The sequence below is a fragment of the Eubalaena glacialis genome, chromosome 3, assembly GCF_028564815.1.
Source record: "Eubalaena glacialis isolate mEubGla1 chromosome 3, mEubGla1.1.hap2.+ XY, whole genome shotgun sequence".
Taxonomy (NCBI): Eukaryota; Metazoa; Chordata; class Mammalia; order Artiodactyla; family Balaenidae; genus Eubalaena; species Eubalaena glacialis.
The window spans coordinates 142,003,864-142,025,858 of NC_083718.1; the positions used below are offsets into that span (position 1 = coordinate 142,003,864).

Consider the following 21,995-nt stretch of genomic DNA (forward strand, 5'->3'; position numbering starts at 1 on the left):
TGCAGAGCATGGACTCTAGGCATGCAGGCTTCAGTAGTTGTGGCACTCGGGCTCAGTAGTTGTGGCGCACAGGCTTAGTTGCTCCGTGGCATGTGGGATCTTCCCAGACCAGGGCTCGAACTCATGTCCCCTGCATTGGCAGGCAGATTCTTAACCACTGCGCCACCAGGGAAGCCCTGATATACTGTTTCTTCAAAAGGCTCCCATCAGATTTGCAACAATACAATAGATAATGATCAGATTATGCCCAGCCATTCATTATTACTAGATTAGGTTATAATTTCATTTTTGTCTCCTCAATTCCCTATTAGTTTCTAACCTGAGAGATTTAACCCCACCACGTAATATCCTGAGACTACAGCCTAGGACCCCTGGATGACTGTGAGTACCCCTAGCTGCTTACTTGTAACATTTTTTAGGACCAGAACTATCTCTCATTTAGATTCTCTCTTATTTCCCCCATATGGAAGAAAGATCCTAGAACTCCTCTCCCTCATTCCTAGCTTTTTGGTTTTTTTTTAACTTTGCTCCTAAACAGATTATGTGACATAAAAAGAATTTTAGGGACTTCCCTGGTGGCCCAGGAGTTAAGAATCCACCTGCCAATGCAGGGGACACGGGTTCGAGCTCTAGTCCGGGAAGATCCCACATGCCGTGGAGCAACTAAGCCCACGTGCCACAACTACTGAGCCTGTGCTCTAGAGCCCACGAGCCACAACTACTGAGCCTGCGTGCCACAACTACTGAAGCCCACGCGCCTAGAGCCTGTGGTCCGCAACAAGAGAAGCCACTGCAATGAGAAGCCTGTGCACCACAACGAAGACCCAACACAGCCAAAAATAAATAAATAAAATAAATTTTTTTTAAAAAAAAAAAAGAATTTTAAAATTACCTCTTCCCTTAATTCTTCCCTGAGCCCCTGGGTGGTGCCCCTTCACAGCATGACCAATTTATTTTATCACTATTTTTTGTAACATTATATATATTTAAAAATCTTATGTGTTTGTCTCTCATATACTAATATCATTGATTTTGTCTTATTTGTTTCTTAAACATATGGCAGAATAGAATATAAGCTTGATAAAGGGCTAGTGCTAAATGAATCAAAGTTCGGGAACTTAAATCTTAAATGCACCTGGGTGGATTTCAGAGCCAGCCATGAAAGGAAGGGCACACAGTGAAGGTGACCCTGTGGTCTCTATTTTAAAGGATCACAGCTGAAAACAGAGAAGAAAGACATGGGAAAGTCAGTAAATGGTGTTCATGGGAATTTTCAGAATAAGAACTCTGAAGTACCTTATAAACGGAAACCACTGGTGTTGTTCCCTCTAGTGTGGATCAAATGGCCTTAGGAAGAGCAAAATGTGCCTCTATTTGAAAATGATACTGCAGAGGTCTGCAATTCTACCTTTGTTTAAACCCAGATTAACCAGCAATGTGACAAAGGAGCTGACTTCCCCAGCTAAACACTTTAAAACCCAATTTGCATATGACATAGGGTACTACTAATCGTAGAACTTGTCCTCATCATTTGCACTTGTAAATAAAAAGAAAGGGCACTGAATAGCAGCGAGAAAAATCTGGGTTCAGATTGGTTCTACTACTTATTAGCAGCAGTAGTGCTTAGAAACCTTCATTTCTCCCAACAGTGAGAATGCAGTAACTGCTACCTGAATGAAGCGTTGCCATCAAAGTTGAGTTCAACATGTGCTTGCTGAGCACCTGCTCTGTGCTGTGAGAAAAGACTAATGGAGCCTTGCACTTATGACATGTACATATCTGGTGAGACAGAAACTAGAGAAATAATTACGGAAATATTGAATTACAACTGAAAGATATATGTGTGAAGGTATGTGGCAGATAGCAGGTGCCCAAGAGGTATTAATTTCCTTCTCTTTCTCTTATCTTGTCCTCAAAAATGTGGAAGGATGAAATCAGAGCTCTGAAAAGCATCTGGCCCACCACAATGTCCCATCTCTTATACTGATTACCCTTAAACCTCTGGTCCAAGGGACGGAGCCAGTACATGATGGTGATAAAACAATCGCTAGAACTTACGGAGCACCGTTGCCAGTTACCAAGCCAGGTAGGTTACATATTTTTGTTTTCATTTTTATTTTTTTAATTTTCTGGGGATTTTTTAAAAATTTATTTATTTTTATTTATTTATTTTTGGCTGCGTTGGATCTTCATCACTGCACGCGGGCTTTCTCTAGTTGCAGTGAGTGGGATCTACTCTTCATTGCAGTGCACGGGTTTCTCATTGCGGTGGCTTCTCTTGTTGCGGAGCATGGGCTCTAGACGCGCGGGCTTCAGTAGTTGTGGCACACGGGCTTAGCTGCTCCGCGGCATGTGGGGTCTTCCAAGACCAGGGCTTGAACCCGTGTCCCCTGCATTGGCAGGCGGATTCCAAACCGCTGCGCCACCAGGGAAGCCCAGGTTACATATTTTAGATGTCGATGTACACAACAGACCTATGTGTTAGGTACTTCTATCATCTTCATTTTAGAGTTGAAGTAACGGAGGTACAGAGAATCCAAAGTATATGCCAGGGGGCTTCTCTGGTGGTGCAGTGGTTAAGAATCCGCCTGCCAATGCAGGGGACACGGGTTCGAGCCCTGGTCCGGGAAGATCCCACATGCCGCGGAGCAACTAAGCCCGTGCACCACAACTACTGAGCCTGAACTCTAGAGCCCGTGAGCCACAACTACTGAGCCCGCGTGCCACAACTACTGAGCCCGCGTGCCACAACTACTGAAGCCCATGTGCCTAGAGCCCACGCTCCCAACAAGAGAAGCCACCACAATGAGAAGCCTGCGCACCGCAACAAAGAGTAGCCCCCGCTCGCCGCAACTAGAGAAAGCCCGCGCGCAGCAATGAAGACCCAACACAGCCAAAAGTAAAAATAAATAAAATAAAATTTAAAAACAAAACAAAACAAAGTATATGCCAGGCCAGAACTTAACACAGACACATCTTGCTCCAAAGTCCCTGCCCTTAACCGAGGGGTAAACCACAGTGGCAGGGAAAGGCTCACTTCCTCCCAACAATTCATACAAGATTCCCAGGAGTTGGCCTCAACATAGTGATTCCATTTTTAGATTCAACAAGTCGGAACAAGGCATGCCTGTTTATTTCGAGCCTGGGCAGGAAAAACAAAATTCATGGCACTTGCCACTGCAGTGACCTTGGGTGAGTCACTTTCCTTCGTGTTTACAATTAAATTTAGAACTTACTAATCTACCAACTATTGCTCCAAGGGAGCTCTTAGTGCCTTCAAAGATGAGGTTCTGGGACATTTTAAGGTGTAGACTTTGCACAGGGGACCTCTAAATAAGAAGACTGAGGAAGGAGTGCGGAAAGATCTTCTCATTTCATGAAACATACTGATATGACACATTCTGTGTGCATTATGTTATAATGATCAGTGCAGCACTATGAGCCCCTGAAAGAAAATGCTTGGTGGGCCAGGCAAATTACCCTGATCAAGAGAAGGAGCTTCAGAGGGGTGACATAAAAGGCAACACTGGGAATGTTCTTTATAATAGATAATAATGGGATTGATATCCAGCTTACAATCACCAAAGCTGGTTGACTTCTGTCGCAAAGCTGGGTACTCAACATGTCTGTCTGTCTGGCCACAGTAACTGGTCCAAGTGTGGACACCCGAACCGCATAAGAACATCCTATAGATTTTCCAAAGTGGACCCAAGGGCAGAGAGCCAGCCCCTTTCTGGCAGAGAGGCTTAGGAGCCATGGACAGCCATGCTCGCACCATGCTGAGGAAGCCAGTTTGAAGTAGAAGAGAGTCAGACAAATGTGCAGAGTCACCTCTGCCAGCACCAGGTCTCTGGTTCCAACTGTCTCTTCCTGCAGTTATGTAAAAAGAACCTGTAGCCTATCAGTGAATTTCCCCTTCTGTCTATAAAGTCAAGTTGAGGTTTTATCACTTGCAACCAAGAGACTTCTGATTAAAATGAGGTGGAGCCCAGAAACGATCAGAATAACAAACTCACTGGAGTGAGTCTGTAAATAGAGATGAAGTGAACTGAGTACGAGACAACAAACTAAAGAAAGCTGCTCAGCCTAAAAGTAGTCAAAGGACAACTTTTGCCTAGATCAGTACCACCCTAATTCTTACCACTCATCTACCCACCTGGATCAGGTGAGATCACATTAGCAAAAGCTCCCACAGCATCTTAACTTTCCCTTCAATAGTACTTGTCAACACTAAGTCATTTATTTAAAGTCAGATACAAATCCAGGCTGTGACACTTATTAGTTGAGTGTCTCTGTGCCTCAGTTTCCTAATCCATAAAATGACGATAATAATAGGCTTGATCTCATATAAAATATTAATTAATACACTTAGAATGATGCCTTTTGGAGCACATAGTAAATGCAGTGACAGAGTTAGCTGCCATTATTCTCAGCAGTTCTGAAAGCTTTCTGAAGGGAAGACTTATGTGTCATGCTCACTGTGATATGCCCTGTGGCTTGCACAGTGCTGGGGATATAACAGGCCTTCAATATAAACTCACTTATTTTCTTTTTTCTTTGAAAGATAAGATAATCAACATAGGTTTTAGGTTATATGATCTTAAAATTATGTCAGCAAATAAGCCCTCCCCAGAGAAGTGAAAACTTTACAGACTCAAAGAACATCATAACATTTCTGAGAAGCTCTGGGATTCAGATGATGGGGCACCAAACACAGGTAAGAAAGTATGAGTTCAGCTGTCACAACTAAGAGCTTCTCTGGGCCCATCATGCTTGCTGAATAATTATAAGATTACTTTCTCAATTTAGAAATATCTGGTAAGCAATAGCTTCCTTGTAGGCAAGATGAAATTCCAAGTTGAATAACAAGTCTCCACAGCAGGCCATTAAATTGGCTGGGAGTGAAAGAAAGCTAGCAGACGTCCAAGATGTGAATTTGTATGAAAAATGTGTACCTATATTTCTGCTGTCTTTGAGTTCATGAGGTTACTTTACTGGCTACCCTCACATCTCTATATTATCTTCATTATGATGCAGAGGGGAAGAGAATGGAAGGAAAAGCCAAAAGCTTTTCTCTTGTGACTTTCATGAAGGAAGTAGACTTGACTGTAGATCTACTGTCTTTTTTTATGACTGGGAAAGGGAAATTTATCATGTAGGCAAATCTCAAGTGATTTTCAGAAATACAAGACATAAAGTACAATGAGCTGTGAAAAATGGCACATATTTGAATGCAATTGAACTCTGCCATTGGCAATTTGCATACTGTCACAAAAGAGAGGCCAGCGCTGACTCAGACACATTCTGTAGGGAACGCCTACACTCCTGCTATAGATGCTGTTTTCATATTGGATCTGAAACAGAAAATAATATTCACACAGTGGCATCGGCTTCCATAGCTGAACCAGAAATCCTACAGTTCTTGATGGACAGCAAACTGGGGATAAAAATGGATTTTAAGCACACAGTTCAGGACCTTGCTTTAAAAATGAGCAGGATATTACACCTGAGAATTCCAGCCTGGATGTAAGACTTAACAAGAAGCCTATAATCATCAGAAACACATTTTAAACTATTTTTTTCCCCAAACTTGGATGCCAGCACTTTAAAAACACTTAGGAATAATTTTTAATCAAGCACAGCCGTCAAAATTGATAAACTGAACCTGTATCAGAAGTCATGTGGTATATTATTCCTTTAAAATTCTACACTGAACTCATTATCTTCTCCCACAGATGTTTTTTTTTCTCATTTTTAAAAAAAAATTAGTGACAATATCAGCCTCCCAGTTATCAGGTTTAAAACCACAGCCAGGGACTTCCCTGGTGGCGCAGTGGTTAAGAATCCGCCTGCCAATGCAGGGGACATGGGTTCGAGCCCTGGTCTGGGAAGATCCCACATGCCGCGGAGCAACTAAGCCCGTGCACCATAACTACCAAGCCCACGTGCTGCAACTACTGAAGCCTGTGCATCTAGAGCCCGTGCTCCTCAACAAGAGAAGTCGCCGCAATGAGAAGCCCTCGCATGACAACAAAGAATAGTCCCCACTCGCCGCAACTAGAGAAAGCCCGCACGCAGCAACGAAGACCCAACACAGCCAAAAATAAATAAATTACTTAATAAATAAATAAATAAATAAAACCACAGCCAGCTTTTATTAATCTCTGTCTTTGCCTGCTTTCATCTAATCATTTGCAAAGTACTGATTCTAGGATCACAACATGAAGCAAGATAGATTTTTCTTAGACTTTGGGATTTCAAAGACCAGAAATTTTTCAAGAGGACTTTGAGGTTATAGAGTTACCTTTTTTTTGGCCAAGGAATTGAGAGCAAGGGAATACTAGGTTGGAGCATATGAATTTGCTAATTTATGAGTCAAGAAATGGTCAAATATCAGTGATTTAAGAGGGGTCAACCTATTAAAGTCCTCTCCCCACAACTATCACCATATATTACCACCACAATGTCATGTAGGAAGAGCCATTTTAACACTAAAAAGTTAGGTAGGACACAATCTCAAAGGACAGTCTTTTAAATTGAATAAATTTAGCTTTATGAAGAACTCTCCATGTGGTTATTATTTTTCATATTTCCCACTGACCAGTGAGAACTGTCACAGATCCACAGGGGTCTAATTAATAACTCTTTAGTATTATCTGGATAAAGAAGAAAGCTTGGACTTTGGTGTCTGACAGTGGTCATATCCTGGTTTTTCTACTTATAGGTTACAAGCTCTATGACAAATTAGACTTCCTAAACTTCAGCTTCTTCATGGGTTAATACCAAATACCTCTTGGAGAGGCAGTCTGGCACGAGTCAGGCATGTAAGGTTATGAGTCAAACATAAGGTTTTGAACCCTTACTGTGGCACTTACTGCCCCTAAGCCTTTGAGCAAGTGCATCAACTTCGGGAATACTCAGGTCCCTCATCTGCCAAATGGAGGGAATAATGCTCCATGATGGGGAGGACGGAGATAATACACTGTGTCCAGTTCCTAACAAATGATAAGTGCTCAATAAATGGTGGATGGTATTATTATTACTATTGTTACTACTACTGTTTTTGTTGGGATAAATAAGATAATCTTTTAAAGTGCCTACTACAGGGACAGGTACCTAATAAGTAGTCATTAAATAACAGTTTCCTGTCTTCCAGAGACACTTAAAACTCAGTAGACAAGAAGGAACAAATCATCCTTCCCCACAAATCTGCTTTTCCTCCTGTTTGTTTTGTTTTGGCCACTCCAAGTGGCTTGCGGGATCTTAGTTCCCTGGCCAGGGACTGAACCCAGGTCTGCAGCAGTGAGAGCGCCAAGTCCTAACCACTGGACCACTGGGGAATTCCCTTCCTCCTCATTCTTTTATCAGTGAATGGCATCAACCAACCAGCCAGTCAGCTGCCCATGATGTAATCCGAGAATCCTTGCCTCACCCCCCTTCTTCTTCAACTTTGACATTCACACAATCATCAAGTCTATCAATTCTAACTCCTGTATTTATTGAAAATCTGCACTCACTGACAGACCCCCTAGTTCAGGTCACTATCGACTTTCATCTCATTTCCTCTAGCAGCTTTTTAAACTCCCTGCCTTCAGTTTTGACATTTGCTAGCAGATGCTTCACAGGGAGCTCAAAAGGATCTTATCAACAGGCTAATCTCATCATTATAATCCCCCTTTAAAAACCATTCCAAAGGCTTCTGTTGGTATAAAGACCTTTCTCCTGGTCCACAAGGCCCTCCACCGCCCAGCTCCTGTCTACTGCTCGGCTTTCACCTTCTGCCAGGCCCACCTGCATGGCCACAGCTAGACCTGGGATGCAGCCTCAGGTACTCACAGGTGATGGGGATGATGTAGGTACTCAAGTACTTACAGGTGACGGGGAAGCAGGCATTCTCTAAGCAGGGGTTAGAGAATGGTGGAAAGGTAGGGACTGAAATAAACTAGAAGTACATAATTGATGAAAGGGGCAGCTTGGAACATAATTGATGAAAGGGGCAGAAAGGAACAGCTGGTCTGTTTTCAGTAGAAAATAGAAACCAGGATTTTTAATGTAAAAATCTCCTGACAACCAGTTGGTAACCTTTGCATTAGACTTAATGTGGTGAACTCCTAGATGAAAGATGTCTTATTTATCTTTACATTCCTAGAGCTTGATACATCACAAGTTCTCGGGAAATGTGTACTGAATAATGAGAGTTCTAGCACACATTGATTTTATATAGACAAAATCTGGTGTTAACAATAGCTACACTCACTGAGCCCTTACTGCATTCCAAGCACTATTAAGAGTTTCACGTACAAAATCACACTTCATCTTCACAAAAAATAGGAGGGTCTCCTCCTCCCCCATTTTTGGGTGGAGAAAGGAAGGCAGACAGGATAAGTCACTTTCTAGGTCAGAGCTAGTGACGGCAGGGGGGATGTTTATGTCCATTCAGATATCAGAGCCCACGATTTACATCTGACAGCCTTTTTCATATGAGAAAGCAAGTACTATCAGACCATTTGGAGATACAGGTATTATTTATAACACTTAACACTGATTTTTCAGTAAGTACGTTTGAAAATTTTATGTGGATCAAGTGTATCAAGGTAGAGAGTAAAAAGTGTTCCTCAAATGTTGCTATTCTGGCTGGTGGGGACTCTGAAATGGTAAAACACACTGCCAGCTGTGGCGTGAATTTCCATGTCACAGCCCATTTGAGTTAATGATAGTTAATTCAGAAACAATTCATGCTTCCCCAGGCATCTTGCTACCCTGTAAACTCTAAAATCTCCACAAAGAAACTACAGGGTGAATGCCACCTCGAGCTGACTGGAATACTCTCATTTTTCTATTCTTGCCCTAAGGGTCAGAAATTACATTTCATAATGAAAGACAACAGTAAAGACAAACACGGCAGACCGTTTGAGAAAACCTAAACATTTTGAAAAATTTTGAAAAGTCTAAATGTTCTTGAGGCTGCTGTACACGAACTAGGTCTGTAATGATGGGGAACACTTGATACACAGGCTGCATGCACTGTTGCTAAGCAGTGTCACAGAGTGGGGCTAGAATGCCGGGCACATCTGCTGGGGGCATTTCCTAGCAAGGTTATCTTGGGCTGCTGGCCAAGCCTTGGGATGATGCTTGCTCTCAAGACCCAGATGGTGTAACAACTGCCATTTTTAATAGCTCCAAACCTGCGTTCAGAGGAAAGCTTTAAAGCACATGTACAGCAGAAGGTTTGCATACTGGGAGCAAGAAAGGTAAATTCTTTGACTGGCAACTCTCTGTGGAACTTACTAGGTAAACACATATATTACCTTGCTGTTTATTTTATTATAATTTTTGCAAAGACAGAATATGAGAATATATCCTGCCACCGCCATCTCTTGCAGACTGCCATTGCCCCTGCCGCAGTAAACTCCCAGCCAGCCCATCAACATCCACTCTGGCCCCTGTCCAACCTGATCGCTACATTACAGCTACAGTTTAGAGTCACCTCCGAAAGCCCTCCATGGCTTCCCACTACCGTTAGCACAGAGACCCATCTCATCAGCGTGGCCTGGCCCCTGTCAACCACTCCAGTTTAGTTCCCATCTGACCAGTTCTGGCAGCCGTGAACATTCAGAATTTCGGTTCCCCAAACTCCCTGAGGCTCTAAGGTTGCCTAGCTCCCTCCTTTGTTTCTTCTCTGCCCCACTGCCGGGTAGCGCCAGCTTCTTCAGATCTCAGTTCAATTTTCACTGGGAGAGCCTTCCCTGATAAGGTCAAACCCCCCTATTCTGTGCTCTCTTAGCACCAAGCGCCTCTAGTTCTTAGCTTTTATCAAAGTTGAGATTTCAATCTATATGTAACATTACATGATGTCACTCTCCCATGAAGACTGTAAGCAACACAAGAAGAGAGACTATGTCTGTTTACCTTCGGTAGCATCTTCCCAGGAACTAGCACAGAGTGTAGCAACAGGCTGAACACAGGAATTTATAAGATAAAGTCAAGCTTTAATTGTGATGGACAAAGAAGTGGGGCTTTTTCTACTAGGGTGCAGATTATTAAACACTTGCAAAAAGATTCCAAAATGTGGAGAGACTACATTAAAAGTTCCTCGCATAGGATCCTATTATAGTTCTTTAACAGAATCACAGAATTTCCAGTGTAGAGGTTACCTAGAATCAAATTTCTGATTTGGTTTCAGTTTGTGGATTGTCTATATTCTGTCTTCCCCTCTTTCTTCTTCCTCCTGTAATTTTTTAAAACATCTTTATTGAGATATAATTAACATATCATAACATTCATCCATCTAAAGTGTACAATACAATGGTTTTACCATTCAGAATTATACAAGTGTCATCACAATTGAAGTTTAGAGCATTTCATAATCTCTGAAAGAAACCTTGTACCCATTAGGGTCACTTTCTATCCCCCAGCCATAGGCAACCACTAATTTACTTTCTGTCTCTATAGATTTTGATTCTGTTTTTTTTGGGGGGGTGGGTAACATCTGGCTTTTTATTGATTCAATCAATACATTGGGAATTTAGTAGCAAGTTAATGGCAAGCACTTACAAAATCTGTTTTTCTACTTTTAAAATAAGCTGTCTTAAACAATCTACAGCAACCTAAAATCACAAGAACACACGTGAGTGGCTGAAGCACTTCTGCTGTTATGTCTGTGGCAAGCTTATTAGTAATTTCCTAACAAGTCTTCTAGTGCAAAGTGCACATAATCATTTGGAACCTCCATTACCATATTTGGCTCTCAGTTTCCCCTGTAAATAATGGTGCCTAAATGTAAGAATTTGAAGTAAAACTGGGCAAGTGTGCCCATATTAACAGAATTACCATATGACCCAGCAGTTTTACCCCTAGGTATATACCCAAGAGAAATGAAAATATGCATCACACAAAAACGTGTGCACAATTGTTTACAGCAGCATTATTAATAATAGCCCTATTAATAGGAGTGAAGCCATGCTGCAGATTTTGATTCTTGTAGCATCATGTATCAGTATTTCTTTATCTTTCATTGCTAAATAATATTCTACTGTATGGATAGACCATATTTTATTTATTCATTCATCCGTTGGTGGACATATAGGTTGTTTCCATTTGGGGGCCATTATTAATAATGCTGCTGTAAACAATTGTGTACAAGTTTTTGTGTGATGTGTATTTTCATTTCTCTTGGGTATATACCTAGGAGTAAAACTGCTGGGTCATATGGTAATTCTGTTAATATTTTGAGGAACTGCAAACTGTTTTCCAAACTGGCTGTAGCAGCAGTGTATGAGAGTTCCAATTTCTCCATATCCTTGTCAGCACTTATATTATCTGTGTATTTGATTATAGTCTCCTAGCAGGTATGAAGTGGTATCTCATTGTGGTTTTGATGTGCATTTCTCTAATGGTTAATGAGGCTGACCATCTTTTTATGTGCTTATTGGCCATTTGTATGGAGAAATGCCTGTTCAGATCCCTACCCATCTTTTAATTGAGTTATTTGTCTTTTTATTATTTTGTTGTAAGCTAGTAGCTCTGAAATTATTTTACTGGCTATTAGTATCTATAACAACATGGAGAAGGAGACAGACAAGAACCAAAGAAAACATAAATTGGTTTTACATCAAGGCAGAAAACTATAGAATCAGACAAGGTTCGAGATCCAAAGGTGGTAGCAAGAACAGAGGTTAGATATTTATAAGAACAAGGCAGTACTATCTCTTCCTTTCCTTCTCTTGCTCCTTCCTCCCCACCTAACTACTGAGCTTCTAAAGACAGCAAGCTGATGTGAACACCTGTCCTTGAACATCTCAAGCCCTTTAAGAAATGCTAATAGTTTTGCTCATCACTGAATCCCCTGTACATAACATTGTCTGACATGCAAGAGATACTCAATTAATATCTGTTGTTTGAACAAACAGATCACACAGTGATACTTCTGATATTCCAAGAAAGGCTGTCTATGTGAACTATGCAGTGAAGAGAAGATGGGGTGTAGAGGCAAAGAGAACTGGGTTTGAGTCCCACCCATAGCACCCACCAGCTGTGAGACCTTTGGAACAGACTTGACATCTCTGAGCCTCAGGACCTTATCAGTAAAGTAGGGCTAAAAACATGTGCATCATTGGGTTAAATAAGATAACCAGTATGAAAATGCCTGGCACAGGTTAGCTTCTTGAAATGTTTTAGTTTCCTTCATTTTATGAAACATTGGTTTGGAGGTCTATATCACTTCATTTACCAATGTGAAAGGTAAATTTCAGTATCTACCTGTTTCTATGTCATAATTTTCTATGTTGGAGTTCAAGATTTAGGGAATGAAAATCACAAAGTTCAGATCCCAGTGTAACTCTCTTGCTGTCCCTTGACTTCAGTTTTGTTCTATATCTGTATCTCTCTGAGAAGCAGTACTGCATAGTGGTTTAGAGTGCAGCCTCCAGCCTCACAGGGCATGGACCTGGATCCTGGCTTCACCAGGTGATTATTTAGGCACCTTACTTAACATTTCAGTACCTCAGTTTCCTCATCTCTTAAATGGGGATAATACTAGTACTAACTTCATAGGATTGTTATGTGAATGATGTTAGAATAATGCCTGGCACACAGGCATTCAATAGATGCTATCTATTATCAGCAGTTGCATTTTGGGGGTTGAAAAAATTCACTTCAGTTTTCCAAGTTACACATAATGCTTCACTCAGAACAGCTAATCCTCATCTGGCTGACCCTTAATGCTTTAATCAGCATAACATCATCATCATCATTAACAACAACTCCTCCTTACACAGTCATTCCGGGTACTCTGGGATGGTTCTACCTAGTACTTTATAGTTATTAACTCCTTTCTCTCACAATAACCCTTTGTTTCTTTCTCCCATTTTACAGATGCAAAAATTGAGGCACAGAGAGGTTAAGCTGTTTGCCTAAGGTTGTATGGCTAGTAAATGGTAGAACCAGGGTTTGAATCTAAGTAGAATGGCTCCAATCTTTGCACTCAATAATTTAGCTATACTGCCCCCAAAAGAGTGTATTATATTAACACAGATATCCCCAACATGATAGAAACATAGGTTTATACCCAAAAGATTAAAATACTTATTTTAGGGATTCATGCTCTTCTATGTCAAGATACCAGGGAGACAAGGACCCATCAGGATGAGGTACAGCTCTTCTAATTTCTAGTTTTGTGGTCTTTCACTAAGCAGCTTAAAATCTCATCTGTAAGTCAGGGATTAAATAACTCCTGCCCTACTTCTTACATAGGGTTATTTTGGGGATAAAATTGAATAAAATCATGAACTAATATCATGTTAGAAAAAATAGATATTAAAATATTTAAGCTAACGAGATAATAGATGAGGCAGTTTTTCAAATTGCAAAGCTCTGTGCAAAATTCTTTTTTAAGTTCCTTTCAAAAGGCTTAAAAAATAGTCTTAACAGGCTCTCACCTAGACTTCTGAAATAGATTCCAGACACTTCCCTGTCTCCAGTCTCTCACAATTGGAATCTATGCTTCACCAACCATCACCTGATCGGTTGTCTAAAAACAAGTCATTCTCCCTTTAAAAAATATTTTAGAGAAATCTAATATCTACTGAAGTTATTATAAACTCCTTGGCTGTGAATCTGGGGACTACTGAGATATGGACGAAAGCCAATCATAACTGAATAGTGGAAATGAGCACTGGAATATATGTAGACTCATGGCTTAGTCTTAGCTCAGAAAACAGGTAATCTTGGAGAAGCACTTTAATAGCCCTTTGGAGTATAGTTTCTCATAGGTAGCACCTTGTATATATGTGTATCCATGTAGTTAATGAGACATTTATTGAGCACTGAGCATAAAAAGGTGAATACGTTAATCTATAATTCACAGCATATAGTCTCTTCAGTTCTGTGATTCTACTGTTCAACTTCTATCTGATTCTACTGTTCAACTCTGCACACTGTACATCACCCACACTGTTTGATTCACCTGGTGAACCTCTCCTCTTTATTCCAACCTCAGTAGTCAATCGCCTTCTCATCTTTAAAGGTTCACCTTAAAGGCCAAGAGTCTAAGAAACCGTCCTTAATCCCTGAACGAGATGGTTTTCCTTCCACTTTTGAACTCCTGTAACATTTTTTTCTCTCTCTCTTTAATACACTTCTGCCTGGTCTGATTTTCCAGGTACAAATTCTGTTATCCTCACTGATGCTTGAGGGTAAGCTGCTTAAGAGCAAGACCTGTGTTTTTCTCCTGGTCTCTCCTGTAGGGGCCAGCAGTGTCTGATGAGATATATGCTCCCACAGGAAGCAAGAAATGCAACCTTTAAAGGGTTAGAGCTTACTGTTTCCAACTGACATAAACTAAGGTAACAGGAGTCAAGGCCCATACGGATCACATGCCGTCCTCTGACAAGGTGCATCCAGCAACCATCCTAGAATGGTGCAGCAATGCAGGGGAGCTGGTGCCAATCTCACAATAGAAACAATCAAATGATGACTAGTGATGAGGAACTGTTATTAATACAGTTGACCCTTGAACTACATTGGTTTGAACCATGCGGGTCCACTTACACATGGATTTTTTTCAATAGTAAGTACAATAATACTACACAATCTGCCATCTGAGGTTGGTTGGAGCCGTGGATGTGGAGGAACCCAGAACACAGGGGGCCTTATAACTATAAGCTATACATGGATTTTCCACTGTGCAGAAGGTCAGCATCCCTAACCAATGCATTTTTCAAGGGTCAACTGTACTTTATGAGACAATAATGAATATGTTAGGTTGAGCCAGATGAAATTTTTACCCTCAAGAACAGCAATTTCATGATTTAATATAATTTGCTAATTTATGCATTATCTATCTCCCTTCCCCCATCTACCCATGAATGAGTCTCCATGAAGGCACGTGTTCCGGTACATTTTGTTCACTTTTGTATCTCCAATGCCTGGAACATAGTGGCATTTGGCAAATATTTTCTGAATTAATGCATGAGCTTACTAAGCACCAACTATGTACCTTATACTCTACTACATGTTTATACTTTATTGCCTATTTGTTTCTCATAACATCCTGGTTACTCCCATCCTTCAGATGAGTAAACTGAGGCTTGGTGAGGTCTGACTTGCTCAAGTTAGACACACTTTTAAGCAATACTTTATGCTAGGCCATTTATATTTATGCTATAAAAGTTGTTCAAATTTGGCTATCTTTCCTCAGTTGACTAGACCATGGATATTCTATTGGAAATGGTGACAAAGAAATTGCAGAATACCAAAAAGAGAAGGAGGTGAGGGGGGGAGGGGAGAAAGAAAAATACCAGTCAATGGGTTTGGGGAGGCTTTTATTCTTATTAAAATGCAGTATGAAATAATCTAAACATTATCCTTAGTCCTTCAGGTCCTCTGCCTGAGGGTGGGGCTCTTCAATTATTTTGGCAGTTGGAGCCCCATCACTGGTGTTGCCTTCTTGGGAACAGAGGGTGGATGATGGGTGGCTTTTGCCTGCAGCCTACAAGTGAGCCTCTGTGGGACTACCTGCCTCTCCCAGCAAGCAAGGGAGTGTTCTCACTCTTTTTACAGTTTCCTCTGTGGATGAAATCGGGGGCCTCTACTTGCAAAGCCCTGTTGCTTTAAAAGATTTTTCCTTGGGGTTTCCCTGGTGGCGCAGTGGTTGAGAATCTGCCTGCCAATTCAGGGGACACGGGTTCGAGCCCTGGTCTGGGAAGATCCCACATGCCGCGGAGCAACTAGGCCTGTGAGCCACAATTACTGAGCCTGCGCGTCTGGAGCCTGTGCTCCGCAACAAGAGAGGCCGCGATAATGACAGGCCCGCGCACCGCGATGAAGAGCGGCCCCCGCTTGCCGCAACTAGAGAAAGCCCTCGCACAGAAATGAAGACCCAACACAGCCATAAATAAATAAATAAAAGTCAATAAACAAAAAAACCCAAAAACAAACAAAAAGATTTTTCCTTAATCTATCTTTGGAGAAACAGTGCCAAAAAGAACAAGTTAGTAGGTTTTTTTTTTTAATTTTTTTAAAAAATTAATTAATTTATTTTTGGCTGCGTTGGGTCTTCATTGCTGTGCTCAGGCTTTTCTAGTTGCGGTGAGCGGGGGCTACTCTTCGTTGCAGTGCACGGGCTTCTCATTGCGGTGGCTTCTCTTGTTGCGGAGCACGGGCTCTAGGCGTGTGAGCTTCAGTAGTTGTGGCACGTGGGCTCAGTAGTTGTGGCTCGCGGGCTCTAGAGCGCAGGCTCAGTAGCTGTGGCTCATGGGCTTAGTTGCTCCGCGGCATGTGGGATCTTCCTGGATCAGGGCTCGAACCTGTGTCCGCTGCATTGGCAGGCGGATTCTTAACCACTGTGCCACCAGGGAAGTCCCAGTAGTATTTTTAAATGAATGAAGGAGTTGGAGTTTGAAATTCGTTGATGTTCCTCATTCCCCTTCAGTGCAAAGATGCAGTTTGTCTTTTGGAAAGGGAACAGTGTAACTTTGGCACGTCTTGTTCAAGAACAATGGTCATAATCTGTTGGTCCCACTATTCTTGATGCCTCACATAGGGTTTGTGTAAGAGTGGACCATTATAATTTCCACTCTTGCTGAAATGTCCTTTTCCTTCAGCCTGAAAGAATCAGTTCATTTTCTAGGATATGGAATCTAAGCCAGTTCTGATATATATAAAAGTTGAAAGAAGATAAATGGATGATTTTTCAAACTCCCTGAAGTAAAATGAACAACTCTGTGCTGTCATAAAATCACAGTGACCCTCCTAAGTGATTAATTCTTTAAGACTCGTAAGATATTTTGAAACAGAGGGGAAGAAAGCTCACATTTCTTTCTAGAACTTACAGTCTAACCCTGGAAGTGCTAGGCTGCAAAACAGAAAGGTATATTATGAGCAAAGGCTTGGGAGTCAGACCGAATGAGATCAATCTCCAGGTCTACGACATACTAGTGAGTGGCCTTTGGCAAATTAGTTAACATCTCTAAGCAAGCTTTCAGTTTCCACGCATGTAAAAGAAAAATATCGCCACCTACAGCTATGAGGATCAGAAAATGAACGTAGAACACAGGATAGCACGTGGTACCCAGTAAAAGTTCCATAAATATTAAACAGCAAGATATGAAACGTTAGGACACATAAGGAGGAAGAGTTCTCTAAAACTGCCTCTCTCCTAATGCTCTAGCCCCTGGGTAAGTTTAAGTATCTTTTATTATGAACACAGGAATACATTTAACATCTATTTTCGTGCCACTAGAACTAATTCAGCACCACCCTAGCCTTAAAGAAACCCAATATTAAACAAGATTTAAAAGAGATTGCTTCTTTAGTCCCAGACAGCACAATTCAAATATGAAGAAAGTAGGAGAATACACTGTTCTTTGGGTCATTCGCTATATGGAATAGCTTCCCCTGTCTCAGAGATCAAGATTCCTAGAGAAGCAAACACAACTGATCCAAAATATATACAGTTCATCCCTAAAAAGAACATTGGATGAAACACCCAGGATTCTCACCAGTTTGGAGCTTTCACTTTTAGGCAATTGTTTAATACCAGCTTCGAAACTGCTGTCTTCCTCACTGGTGCCACTCTGATCCTATGAGACATTAAAAAGAAAATGGCAAAGATGTCATTCTTCACTCACACTGACTTGAACTGTAGTACAGATACTCAATCATAGTTGCTTGTTTTACTGTTGTAGGGGATATTGTTTCTTCTTTTCTTCCTTTCTAGTAGAAGGTCTTCTTTTTTTTTTCCAAGGTATCTACAATATCCTGTTGCTCAGAGATACACCTTAGAGAAAGCTGATCCCTACTCTCTGCCCCAAGAGGAGGCCTGATTGCCTTAAGGCTAATCTTATTCTTTTTGCCAATGATTTTGTCAGGAATGGGTACGTGATTCAGTTCTGGTCAATGAGACACCAAGAGAGGTTTGCTGGAGACTTCTGGAAAGGTCCTTCGTAGATCTTAAAAGAACCATAAGAAGTCCCCATACCTCCCAAGTTAACAAGAGAGCATGAAGTGCAAATAGCCATGGGCAGCCATCCCACAACCAGAAGGAAAGCAGGCTGTGAATGACAGAGCAAAGGCAGAGATGGAAGAACTGGTTCTCTGATGACAAAATGGGGCCACTGGACCAACCAAACCTGAAGCCCAGCCTTATTCTTAGCTATCTTCTAAGGAGAGCTAATCTACTTACTTACTTTTTCAGCCAGTCTGAGTTAGCTGTTCTGTTCCCTCCAGCCAAAACTTTCTCAGACATTTGTTTATCTTCTGCACAAGGTTAAACTGTTTGATGGGAGACTATGTTTATCTTGTTTATTTGTGAAACTCAGGTACCTAGCACCCTGCCTGGCACATGGAAAACACTTGATAAATACTGGCTGAACCAATAAATGCAATACTTGCTTTCTTGATGACTTTTTCCTGCAGATTCCTAAAAATATTTATTTAATGTAAATGAGACATCTGGTAATAATAAGCCACATTAAAATTCCAAAACACATTAGGCATCTCCTCAATTGAATTATGATATATTATATATTATAGTTACTTTCTCTGCTTTCTGACGACACATAGAGGAGAATAAGGATAATAAATGGAGTATTTGTATGGTATTTATATGGATTTTTATTTTAAAACACCACCATCTGGGATTAGTACAAATTCAGGTGGGGTTGTTAGTAGAGAAATGGTTTTGATTTTGAGACATTCAATCTGGTAATTTAAGAAGTGCAAATTAAAGCAAAGATACAGCATTCTTTCATCTATCAAATGGACAAGAGAATAGAAAGAAAACATTCAGTATTAATAATGTTGTAGGGAAACAGGAATTTTTACACACCATTGAAAAATGTAAATTAGCACAATCTTTTCAGAAAAAAGCCCCATACATCATGTACATATAAATGCAGGGAAAATATCTGCAAGCACATAGAACAAACTTTTTAAATTGCATACTTCTGGAGAGTAGGACGAGGGATTAGGGAATTTTTGCATTAGTTATTTCTACACTGTTCAATTATAGAAGAATTAGTGTGTATTACTGCATGTTAAAAACAATAAAGGAGAGCTATGAGAAATATCTAAAAGAAAAAAAATCCAAGAAAGTAAGTAGCATGGGCTTTAGAATTGGTCAGATCTGAACTCAAATCTCAACTTTGACATTAGAATTAGAATTATGAGATTTTCTGCAAATTACTTTCTAAATCTGAGTACAGTTGACCTTAATGTGAGGACTAGGGGCACAGATCCTCCCCACAGTTGAAAATCTGTGTATAATTTATAGTTGGCCCTCTGTATCTGTGGTCCCTTGGCATCCAACCGCAGATTGGGTAGTACTGTAGTATTTACTATTGAAAGAAACCTGCATATAGGTGGATCCATACAGTTTAAACCATGTTTTACAAGGGTCAACTTATGCTTGTTTTTAAAGTACAGATAAAAATATCAAATTAAAAATACTACCCCATCAGGTTGCCTTGAAGATTAATGCACTAACATGTAAAATGTCTATCAGCACAACACTAGGTACAGTTAATTTTTGTTTTTAGCTTTTTGTTGAGACAGGTTCTTTGTCCATGACCTGTTTCACGTAGTCACCATAAAAAGGCTAAATAAGTGTGTACCACTGTGATCCCAATTCAAGGATGATAAAAATGATACATTTAAAATAACCTGTTAAAGAACTCCTAGCCAGTAAGAGGCAGATCCAGGATTCACAGCTAGGTAAGAGTACCACCAAAGGCCATGCTCTTGGTAACTATGCTCCAGGCCCTAAGTAAATGATTCTCTTGTTTCCCTCTTATTCTTTCTTTTCAGTACTCAGTGTTGGTAACTAATCTTATGGAAAACAGGATTCATAATCTCAAAAAAAAAAATCACTGTCATTAGACCACAGTTTTAACAAAAAGCATTTTAGCATTTGTTAACCAGAAAATTTCAGTAGATACATCCTCCTCTCCATGAATTTTGGGTAATCAAGAAATTACCATATAATATAAACATGCCAAAGTTAAAAAACAAAGCTTGAAAATATATAGATTTTCAGTGTTTTAGACAGTGGGTAAGTTCTAGAGACAGAAAAATTCTGAAGAAACAAATTATACTTTTAAAAATCAGTATATAATAGATGAAAAACCTTTAATGCCTTGATTACTTAGTGTGTCTAGTTCTGTAAGCTGTGGGAAGCCCTGAAGAGGCCCTGGGAAGGCTATGCTATCTAACTGGAGGATATAATGGAAACAATGCTTGTAACTGTAGCATTGGATTGTAAAACAAATCCACAGGTGGCTTCTCTAGTAACACTGCAAATGGCCAACTCCTCTGTCCCAGATGAGAGGAGATTTTTCACCAGGATGGTGGTTAGCTGATGCCATTCATCTAATTAAATATATGTCTCCTTGGGGAAAGGAAAGTGATGTTTAAAAAATCAGAGAAGTCTTTACAGTTCTCAGCAATGTGAGTAAAAGAGATGAGATCTTCTTGGTCTTTATAAAATGAATACAAAAGAGGGAAAGAAAAGAGCTGTTTGATGCTTTAACTTAGAAAATTTAAGAAAACATGGGGAAGGCAGTCTAGGTTGCACATGGTCTACATATCCTTTAAGATTTGAATAAAACCAAAAAAAGAATACCCTTTACATCTACATCCACAGAATTCATCATACGAAGCCATGTCTCAAATGCCTCTTACTCCATAAATCCTTTCCTTCTTCTTAGCTGGAAGATGTCTCTTCTTCCTCTAAGCTTACCTAACAGTTTACCTGAACTCCTTATGTCACATACATCATCTCATTTGTATCCTAATTATGTATGTACAGAATTGATCTCCCTGATGAGATGGAAAGATGCTTGACACTGACATGAGCCTCATTCATCTCCTTGGTCTGATTCATTTTTATATTCATCCTAGGTCTGTCTCATTTCAAAGTTGATGCTCTTTTTAACTGTACCTTGAGACCCTTCTAAAGCATTTCTTGTGTTTTTAGTTACTTGTTTAGTCTGAGATAGCTCCATAAAGGAGGGTTTAAAGTCAAAATCTAGATGGAGAGAAGAGTCAGGTAAAAAGGAAGTTGGACTTGAAAGAGGTTAGCAATAAAGTATTTACTTTCCTAGGAGAGCCAAAGTTTATAAAAGAGTTTTCATCCTTAAATGAAGCACAGAACAAAAACAATGTGGGTTCTGTTCTGAGAACAGAATGGCTCATATATATAAAATACCCTGCTGACTAGGAGCTTAAAAAACAGGAATCAGTCAGATGGAAACGGAAAAACAGGTCAGCAGGCATGATTTCCAAAGCACGATTGCATCATGGTGGTTTGAAGACCATCTGGCTGATGGACGGTGGCCCATTGACACCCAAGATGATTCAGCTAATCTGGATGGCTGGGTTCCCTTCCTCTGTTGCTGATCTTCAAACCACCTGTCCAAAGCTGCCAGCTCAGCCAAGGCTGCTCAAAGAGAATGACCTTTCCTCATGAAGACCGTGGTCAGTACATTCCACAGTGAATTATGCTTTACAGATGAATGAAAGGAAAAGGCATGGCTCATGATTGTACATTTAACACAGACTTTACCCCCTTCTCCCCCACAAAAGGACTGATAAGAAATGCTACCCAATCCCTACTGAGAAGTCTCTTCCAAACCCTCTGAAAGTTTTAAACTTCCTCTGCTGGGTTCCTCCAACATTTTCAACACAAAGTGATAATAAATTTTATTTTATTTTTGTACTACTTTATTTTTTTCATACCCACTATTTGTCTATAGTTTTCTCCAACTAGACAGTGAGAACGTTGACAGTAGGAATTTATGTTTTATTTGAGAGTAGGCTATCAATAAAAGTTAAATTAGTTAAGGATGTTATTGTGGTTTGGAAAAACACTTCTAATCAGATAAACATTCCATAGTGTTGTTCCCTACCCTCTTTCCTCATTTAACATGACAAAAGAGTATATACAACTGTTTTCCTTTTAATTTAAGATTTTACTAAGCAAAATTAATAACAAAAAAACC

General features: G+C 40.3%; 1 protein-coding gene across 5 annotated transcripts in view; it reads right to left on the bottom strand.

Annotated features, from left to right (window-relative positions):
• PATJ (PATJ crumbs cell polarity complex component) overlaps positions 1-21,995 on the bottom strand; it is a 350,262-nt gene that overhangs the window by 74,285 nt on the left and 253,982 nt on the right. For all 5 annotated transcript variants that reach the window (XM_061184132.1, XM_061184131.1, XM_061184130.1 and 2 more), the window contains one exon: positions 17,499-17,579. In XM_061184132.1, the coding sequence (XP_061040115.1) occupies positions 17,499-17,579 (81 nt within the window). The remainder of the gene's footprint in view (positions 1-17,498; positions 17,580-21,995) is intronic.